Source organism: Cyclopterus lumpus, chromosome 3, assembly GCF_009769545.1.
Source record: "Cyclopterus lumpus isolate fCycLum1 chromosome 3, fCycLum1.pri, whole genome shotgun sequence".
Lineage (NCBI taxonomy): Eukaryota > Metazoa > Chordata > Actinopteri > Perciformes > Cyclopteridae > Cyclopterus > Cyclopterus lumpus.
The window spans coordinates 7,982,737-7,992,623 of NC_046968.1; the positions used below are offsets into that span (position 1 = coordinate 7,982,737).

At 44.2% G+C, this 9,887-nt stretch overlaps 1 protein-coding gene across 1 annotated transcript in view; it reads left to right on the forward strand.

The window, feature by feature from the left end:
* The first annotated feature begins 263 nt into the window (after nucleotides 1–263).
* LOC117751192 (leucine-rich repeat-containing protein 49) overlaps nucleotides 264–9,887 on the forward strand; it is a 28,024-nt gene continuing 18,400 nt past the window's right edge. The window contains exons 1-8 of the mRNA XM_034562855.1: nucleotides 264–365; nucleotides 557–622; nucleotides 705–747; nucleotides 900–1,133; nucleotides 1,282–1,393; nucleotides 1,843–2,046; nucleotides 2,782–2,848; nucleotides 6,507–6,650. Of these exons, the coding sequence (XP_034418746.1) occupies nucleotides 279–365; nucleotides 557–622; nucleotides 705–747; nucleotides 900–1,133; nucleotides 1,282–1,393; nucleotides 1,843–2,046; nucleotides 2,782–2,848; nucleotides 6,507–6,650 (957 nt within the window). The 5' untranslated portion in view covers nucleotides 264–278. The remainder of the gene's footprint in view (nucleotides 366–556; nucleotides 623–704; nucleotides 748–899; nucleotides 1,134–1,281; nucleotides 1,394–1,842; nucleotides 2,047–2,781; nucleotides 2,849–6,506; nucleotides 6,651–9,887) is intronic.

The window sequence follows — 9,887 nt, forward strand, 5'->3', positions numbered from 1 at the left end:
CTCATAGTTTCCCGACGGAGTGCTTTCTTTGTGACACCGGAAGTGAGCGTAACCAAGCAACGCCCGTTGCCGTGGCAACCGGGAAGAAGTTTGTTGTAGTAAAGATGAATATTGAGTTTGGACTAAGCTAACCGTTTGCTCTTGAAATGTCTTATTGTAGCAAATTAGTTCGCTCATTTTTCTTTTTAAATATTCCTTGAGGGAAAGTTAGTGCCGCTAATGAAGTAGAATTTTTTGTGTTTTTTTTTCAAAGTTAACGTTAGTTAGCTAGAACACAAATGGAGTCGGAGCGAACCGAGGGCAAAACGATGCGTAGACAGAAACGCACCAGTGTCAACGAGAGATGGGTATTCCTCACCCCCATGGTAAATACCAACTGCAACAGGCCTCTGACATGGCTGAAGTATCACGGGCTCACTATTGAACGTTTAAGCGTCAGGCTCAGTAGGGAACATGCTCGGTTACCGTTATTTGAAGTTAGTAGCCTAGCTTAACCAGCTAACTACGTGCTAATGTTCGAATTAACGCGAGTACAAATGTTGTTTTTTTTTTGCAGGTCAACAGCTGCAAGTTGCATCTGACAAGTGTCAAAGCCCTCGAGCCGGAGAGAGTCCATATACTGGTGAGTCATGATGAGACGAGGTAGACGTGGTTAATGTCCTCCAATAAGTTATTCTCAATTCACCACTTTTACCGTATTACAGACCGACTCTCAAGAAGACAACAACACCACTCAGTACAACCCAGGTGAGCTCGACCCAGTCCATTCGTACACGTTCTCCCCCGCCACGTGGTTCTGTGTGATTCAGCATTGTATTGCATAACCACGAATGGCTAAGGTATGTACATAATCTTATGTACTGTTTGCTCACTTTGTTCTATACCACACTTCTCTGTAGAAAACAGGTTGCATGCTTTAAGAGGACTTGCACAGACACCTTCGCTTCCATCATTTGCCAGCGACTCTGCAGAGCGCCCTGTGCACCATCTAGTACCACTAGGATGTGGTGCTCACAACGGTTTGGATGCAGTGCCACATGGTTCACAGGAAACAAGAGACAAATCTAGGAGAGCAACCCACAGCGCAGGGGCCACTTACTACCATAATGCCTTATACCTTTCTCAGCCAGCAGGTAATTATGGCAAGGTCACTTGGAAAGTATTATGGCATTGGGAAACTAGTTTCATTACTGAATTGTAGATTGAGAGTTTGTAGTCTACAAGTATGTGTTATTGATTTTGGTAGTGTGTCCTGAACTCACGGTTTAATGTCCATATAAGGTGGTTCTGGAGGATTTAAATACGATGCAGTCCCGGGTTTTCCCTTCCCTCGATCGTCCTGTGACAGTTTTGCATCCAGCTTTCAACGAATCGACATGGACAGGCACGTCTGGTCTCTTTTTAAAGATGTGTTTTATTTCCTAACAGATTTAGAATCTGTGTAGAACAGAACGTGTTGGATTAGCTGTCTTTGTAATCTGGCTGTATGATTGGCATGCTATATTTTCTTGTATTAGTGTTCATACCCTTTAGTCATTGTTGGTTTTATGAAGTCCTGCTTGTCACAGTATTTACAGTAGAAATGATAGCGCTTTCACTTAAAATGGCAGGTGCTCCAGATTGCCACCAGGGAGCAGCAAAGTTCCTTTGAATGCCCCTTGTCTCAAAGATATGTTTGCTGACAAATTGGTGACAGCGCAGATATAAGTCAATCAATATATGTACGGTGAGATGTTAAATCGGTAATTTACGCAACTAAATTCCACGCCTTGAGGGTGAAATAAGCAGTCTTGAACTGTAGTCAACCAGAAAAAAGGCTAAATCATACAAAACTTTTTCCAGGCGCTGTCTGGAGGGGTGCCCCCAGCTGGGCACTATGGATGAACTGCAGCTCCTTAACCTCCAGCACAATCTAATCACAGGGATCCAGCATCTGTCACATCTGCAACAGCTCGTTTTCCTGAACCTGTACGACAATCACATTTCCGAAATGACTGGCATTGAATCTCTGTTCTCTCTCAGGATCCTTATGTTGGGGAAGAACAGGTGAGTTGTCATCTTTTGGATTCCAAAAGAAAACAATTGCAATAATTTTTGTCAGAATTTCCTCTGTTACTCAAGTAGTGTTGTACAGTTCATATTTAAGGTAGTAATGCAAATGTTGCATAGTGGATGACATTGTAAAGACATCAAAAACGTATCGTTCTTTAAATTAACATCTGGTGGTCTCTGGTTTAATGTAAAATATGTAAAAGTTGCTTGTAGGTTATTTAAGACATCCTGCTGTTTGCAGGGTTTTATACATTGTATATTCAAAAGCTCGGCAGGAAGGAAGATGCAGTTCATAAATCATTGTGAAAGAACTCGTGGCATTTGTTTTACTCTCTGTAGAACGTGACATTCAGGTGTTTATCTTTTCTGGCCTCCTTCCGCAGCCATGTGTGGTTCTTCCACTTTCCATTGGCATTTCTTAGAGAGAATCCAGCCTTTCATCCTGAGGTGTCCTGAACATTCAGTCTCTGTACAGTACTGTGTCTTCAGCTTCTGGGAATGTAACCTTTTAATACGCTTCTTGGTCTGCTTGTTGGCTGTCCACCGCTTGGTACCTGTTCAATAGACCAACACACACACGCACACATTTTCCTTTGCTTTTCCTGAACGCTTACGTGCATCTGGTACATTTAAGAATGGGCAAAAAAATAAAAGTGTTATTGATTGCTGACATTGGGACACATTTTAATTTTGTACAAGTCATATTTTCCATTTGATGTCGCTTCTCAGAATCCGGAAGATATGCTGCTTGGGAAGCTTGTCCAAACTGAACATCCTGGACTTGCATGACAATCAGGTACTGTTCATTTAGTTTACTCCCTCGTATACACTACAAGTATGTTTGGTGTTGGTCAACTTAGCTGATGATTTTTAGCCGTGAGGTTCAGCGAAGGTGTCAGGCGGGACAGTTATTGCACTCGTTCTAAACCCTTCATCCCCGTCCACTGGGCTACAGGATGTGAATCGATTCAGAGGCGGCATTGCAGCCACTTTTTTCTGTCACCTCTTAAAATAGTGCAGCTCTATTTTGTCGTTTGATTGAACAAAACAATGTCCCTCTCCGTTTGATATTGCCGTGTCTTTTTAAACTCTCGTGGCCATTTACCTCCGTTTTAGGGGCTTCACTCCAGCATGTGTTTCAGCACTGTTGGTGAACGAAGGCTCGAACACCATCAGAACACCACAGGTTCATGTCGAGGGTCTACTCTCACATCCGTGTCCTCAGTGACCCGAGCATAATGTATCCAACAGGCACAACTGCTTTCTGTGTTTTGCAGCACTCGGGGTGGCGATGAGCTGGAGCCGATCATATTGCTTTTCTATTAATTTGAGTCCAAAACTGTTGTTGGGGGCTGTTTGTTCATCCGCCACGATAGAACCTTGGCTCGCTCATGTTAAAAGCCTGGGAAACAAAAGGATGTGAGCGACGCTGATGTCAGATGAGGATTTTAGCAGCTCCTGGAAAAGAGAGATAGAACAGAAAGGCTTCCCATGGACAAATTATTGTTTTGCCAGCATGCCGCCCACACCCCTCCTCAGAGAGCTACTTCAGAGACCTGGTAAGACTCCCTTCCCGCTCTGATGTTGGCTGCTCTTTGCATAAGCAGGCGTCCCGCTCGCTATTCAACAACTGCTGTTGTTTTTTCCCGTCAGCGGACGCTTGTTGTGGTCCCGAACTACAACTCTACAGTTAATTTAAACTATTCTGAGTGAGTGAATCAGTAAATCTATCCATTTGTTATACTGGCCTTGTTTGTAATAAGAGCACATTGCATTCAGAGGTAGCCATTTGTTGGCAGGTGCCTGTTTGGGAGCAGATGATAAATCTATCGTTCCGACCAGGACAGGTTGCTTTTCACTCACTGACCTCAGAACCTCCCGCTTTGCGCATTGGAATAACTGTTCAATAACCTTTTTACTCAATGTTATCCAAACTCACTGGAGACACGACCACCCAAATGCATTGTGAATTGAATTGCGGCGATGGCGCGAGATGATGAAACGAGATGATGACGCGAGTGACGTCGGCGAGGGAAATGACGCTTTCGTGGATTCAAACAATGTCGAAGTTGCGTTGTTGATTAGTTGTTGTTGACCAGCTGCTCGTCCTATTTCCTGTTGCGTACACGCAACTGAAAGCACTACATCACTGTCTTCCTCCCATCTTCTAGCAGTGAGCTCACTCCCCCCCCCCCCGACTCTTTTCACCCTTTATTTCCTTCCAGTTGGCTGGAAGCATTCAAAAGGAGATATTCTCTGTGGGAGCGTGCATCCAACGCACACTTGGCCCTCAGTGACCAAGTGTCGGGGGTTACGATGTGATCTGACAATGTTGGATAACCAGTCTCTAGTTCGGTGGTGGTGTGTTTTTTTTTCTTTCTCCTTCCACTCGAGCAGTTTGACTGGAGCACCCGAAGAAGACCGCGGAGAATGCCCGACACCCCGTAGGGCATTCTCATTCTCCGCGGTCTTCTGTCAAGTCAAACTAAAACTGTAAACTAAAGGAAAGTATATTAGAGCTGGAGAGGTTTGTTGTCCATGGTGGAAATAATTAAATCCCGCCTGCAAATCAAGATGACATTTAGTTTGACTTCATCTGTCATGTGTGGTGAGCATGGCACTAACTGGGTTAGGGTGAACCGAGACTCCCAACAAGCACGCCATTGACGACGCCTCTAAACGCAAGGTTTTGGCACATTGTCAATGGTGTCCTACTGGTGTTCAATGGGACAGTTCACGCCCAGAATCCAAACTACATATTCTCCCTCTCACCTGACGCGCTGTTTATCAATCTAGATTGTTTCGGTGCGAGTTGCTTAGCTTCGGAGGTATCAGCCGTAGAGGTGGCAGCCTCCTCTCACGTGTAATATGGGACTGTACTGCTCTCGGCTTGTGGTGCTCAAAGCGGCAACAACAAAAGAATGCATTTGAAAAACTCAAAAGCAATGTCTCTTTCCAGAAACCATGAGCCGGCCACTCAAGATGCTCCACAGACCTCGCTGTGAGCAGTTTCATGTTGGAAGTATGGTCGAAAGAAAAATCGTTTCCACATAAAACTGTAGTTGGGAATGTCCGGGACGCCAAAAGTCTGGGCTCGAGATCATGTTCACCTTGTGCAAGTGTTTTCTATTGAAGGCAAGGCTCACTAAGAGTGCAGCTGTGTGCCAGCCACCGGCTGCTCTACGTTCACGCATTTTCCTTCCAGATATTTGGACCACACAGGTCTTCCTCTCGAACCTTCGGGGTGCCATTGTCCTGTTTAGTGTGCGATGACTGAAAGCATTCAGCTTGTGACACCGCAGTACGGCCGCTGCGAAGGCCTTTCAATGCAGCGGGATGATCTCACTCCGCTGTACGCATCTAAAACAATGACAGTATCAACAAAAGCAGGAGCAGCCGGCCCTCCTTGGTTTTTGATTCTGAACATTTGTGTTAATTCTTTTCATTTAAGCTAGTTTTCAGAAACTACAACACTGTTATCGCTATTGTAATGTCCGCCTGAAGCTAGTAATAAATCAACAGCAATTCATCTGAAACTCTGCCGACTGGGACCACGAAGAAAGCACATATTGCGGTTCCCTGTAGGTCTGTGGATGTCTGGTTTTTAAATCTTTTTTTTTGTTTTTACGCGTATGGACCTGCGAGATTTCTCGGACCATCTAGGAGTGCCGCACCAACTTGTCCAGAAACCTTTGCACAGCCTGCTTTCAACAAAGCACTCCTCTTTTCTGAAAAGATGAGCTGATAAATGATACTGACATAAAACATCAATGATGGATCTTATATTTATCTTCATTTCTCATTGAAACAACTTTGACATATTCTACTGTATTTAACACTTTAACTGCGGGTTGGGTATTGCATTTTGACAGAATCCTTGAACACCTGCTGACGCAGTGTCATTATGACGGGTTTCCCAAAGTATTCTCTCCCGCACCAGAGGAGCAGGGGGGGGGGGGGGGGGACCGGTGCGTCACGTCACCGTTGACCGACCCTCAGCCTTGTTTGTTGTCGAGATTTGGGAGGTCAAACAGGAGCCACGACTCGATGTGACTGACTGCATACTAGCCATTCAAGATGTTCACAAATGTAAATGTCGTAAATGAGGGAAGTGGAAAGGTGAAGCTTCGGGCATCGCAAAGTGAACAAAGCACACTGCGTTCTGGCTCCCTTTGCACCCTAAAACCATTTAGCCGTGTGCAGGCTAAAGAGCTCCAAATGGACACAAACCCACTTTTCCTTGGCGTCACGCTCTGCCAACTCAGTCTCCCTCTGTCTCCCTCTCGATATGTAGAAAATCATTATATGTATAGATAGATAGATAGATAGATAGATAGATACTTTATTCATCCCCAGGGGGAAATTTGGTTGAAAAAAAAAATATATATATAAATGCCATGTCACATTGTTTTATGGAATGCAATATTTTTGTCTCGCTGCTTGCTTCCATCCAGATCTGCAGGATAGAAAACATGTCTCACCTGAGCGAGCTGCAAGTGCTGAACCTGGCGGAGAACGGCATATCCAGAGTGGAGAACCTGCGGGGCCTCGACGGTTTGACTGAACTCAACCTGCGACACAACTGCGTCTCTGCTGTGGTGAGGGAGGGGGGGGGGGGGCACACCATTTTTCCCAGTCACCGGCAGCTTAAAAGCTTTTTATTTCCCTGCATGCTCACTATTCTACTCCTTCATGTTCAGGACAAAAACACCAAATGTTGTAGCCTCCACTACCCTTTTCCCTTTGTGGGTTTTTTTCTTTTCCTTTTGAAAGTGCAAATAGGTGTTAGAAACTATGTGTTTCAAACAAATGTGCCATATACACCCTGACAACTGTTTGTTGTTTTATGTTCTTCATAGGATGAAAGAACAAGTAGCGTGCTCCATCTTTCATCTTCATGTCATTCCTTTGGCCCACGTCCTCTGCGTGGTTACGGTTCCCCCCCTTATGGGATCACATGTACCATAGTTTTCACTGACACAAAATAACAAACTCAGACATGACATCAATAGAATCTTTTTGAAAGAAAGTCCGTGGTTGAAATGTATCTCCGTGCTGTTACCTAGGGAGACGTAGCTCATTATCCACAACCTCCATGTGACTTCCTGGCGCAGTGAAAGAGAAACTGGATATTCTTAACGCGGAGATTCGCTCCCCTCAGTTCCTTTAGTTTTAATCTGATAAACAGAATAGTGCATGCCAAAACAGGCCCCTTCATTTGTATGCAAATCCCCTAAGCCCTTTCCTGCTTCTTGAGGGCAGAAAATAAGGAAAATAATCCAACATTGTGTTGTATTAAAAAAGAAAAGAAAAAAGAAACCTCTTTCATCACTCACCCTGTCCTCGGCCTGCGGGTTCTGATCAAAAACCGCTTCCAGTCCTAATTATCGGATGTAATGCTGCACTTCAGCAGATTCTCCAGCCTCTGTCATTAGTGGTGGTTGCTGCCAAGTGCTTGTATCAGGCCCAACGTAAATAATCATCCTCCAGGTGTCCAGGTTTCCCCGTTCATTCAAAGTACATGAAAAGCAGAATTCTTGGCTAGAAAAAACCCAGCTGTGAGTGACTTGGAATAAGTAAGTTGAAGACTTGCTTGCATGTTAAACTCAGTCATCCAATACATATGATATAAGCATACTCTAAATGTTGTCATCCAAACGTTTTCCCCATAATTGTGTCCATTTCTACTTTAATCCATAACATTGTCATAGATATGACAACACAATAGCTTATAATGCAGTGGTGATTTAACATATAGTCATTTCATCACTGTTGCTAATTATACCCAGACGGCAACCTCCCCTTCTGAAAAGTGAAGCCAATATGGAAGTGCCTTAAACCTGCATTCAGGGGGCTGTCAGGGGGCGACTCCTCTAGTTGCAAGTCAGATTGTATAGAAGTCTATATAAAATTACTCTACTTCTCACTTGATTTATTACCTCAGTAAACATTGTAAACGTGAGTTTATGGTCTCAATCTCTAGTTTCAGTTTTCAAAGTTTTAGCCTTTGGTTGTACTTATAGCTCCGCCCTCTCGCCAAAATACTGCAATCGAGGCTTCAAAAACTGCCGTCCACAGGCCCACGGGTGACGTCACATTGACTACATTCACTTCTTATATACAGTCTATAGTTTACACTTGCTGGCTGGTGGGTCTTTCCAATTAGGTATCCTTTCACAGTCAGTAAGTGAGGCATTTTACATTTTTGACAGCAGGAACAGTGATTTGTTTGGAAGAGTTCAGTCGTCAGCAGGAGCATTCATAGAACAGACAAAGCAGAGAGGCATCCCCAGAGGCTCACTGGCTTTATGGATTAGCAGGAGGTTTTTTTTCTTGTCTTCTTGTGGGGCCAGTAGAGAGTCAAGCATCACTACCATTGGAAAAAGTACAATGCTGTGTGAAAGCTCCACTATAGGTGTGTGTGTGTGTGTGTGTGTGTGTGTGTGTGTGTGTGTGTGTGTGTGTGTGTGTGTGTGTGTGTGTGTGTGTGTGTGTGTGTGTGTGTGTGTGTGTGTGTGTGTGTGTGTGTGTGTGTGTGTGTGTGTGTGTGTGTGTGTGTGTGTGTGTGTGTGTGTGTGTGTATATATTATGGGGTCATAAATCCATCACTCCTCATCACATCTAAATACATTCTATTACTACCTTCCCCTTTTATAACATCACATAGCTGTGTTCTACCTCTATTGTATACATTGCTGTGAAAAGTATTCATATTTAAACTTGAATTATCAAAGGGCGAAGAGCACAGAGAAACCGGAACTGAAAACAGTTCACTTTTGTAAATAACAATCCAAACTATTGATTAATAAAACCAAACCTGTGCACCACAATAATCACTTTACACCAGATCACTGTACGCACAGCGTCTAGCGCACGATACTTGAGGCCAGATGTGTGGCAGCTAAACTCACACCAAGTCTGTGCTACAAACAAAGAGCAACCAGAACACATTCAACAGCTTAACAATCTTTAAGCCCCTCCCCCTCCTCCCTTTGGCATCCGCGTCGCTACCTGTGTGTGTTTTACGTGGGCAGCTTTCATGCCCTTTTCGTCGTGTGTCTTTGCGTGCGGCGATGAGAGGCAGCTCTGTGTTTGTGGAGTCAGGCCTCTGCCAGAGCTCAGTGGGAGTGTGAGAAATGTAGACACGCAAGCTGTCAGCGAGAGGAGGGTGGAGCCGGGATGAGGAGGTGAAGGGCGCAGCCACACATACACACACACAGGCTGACACACACACACACACACACAGGCTGACACACGCAAGGCAACGCGGCCGTACCCAACCTCGCATCACATCCTGTCAGCCGATTGGCTCTGATCAAACTGTGTTGGTAACATTGTTATACAGCACATCAGCTCAATGATGACATCATTCTGTCTGAGACAGGGCTGCTATATTAGTCTCAGACATACAGAGACCGAGACACTGAGTGCGTGGAGGGTTGGATTTAGCTAGCATGACTAGCAGATTTTATTTTTAAAAGAAAGGAAAGAGAACACCCCTGTACTGCTGATAGTATAATTTTAAAAAATCCTGATACATCTCAATGCAAATGATGTATCAATTGAATATGTTCAATATGCTGTTGACACAAAAAGCACGAGAATAATCCAGTATGTTTTCATACAGCTGACAAATCATATGTTCTGCAACACAATCTCAAGTCACCTGACACATGTTAGTTTGGCGCATTGCAGGCTCTGCAATATTAAAATACACAATGCTGAAAACATGGACACAACCATGGAATTTAATGCTAAAGAAATGGAATCGACTGTAACCCGTGGATTATTGTAGAATTTGCCAAAATGTGGATGTGATTAACAAAAACCATTAT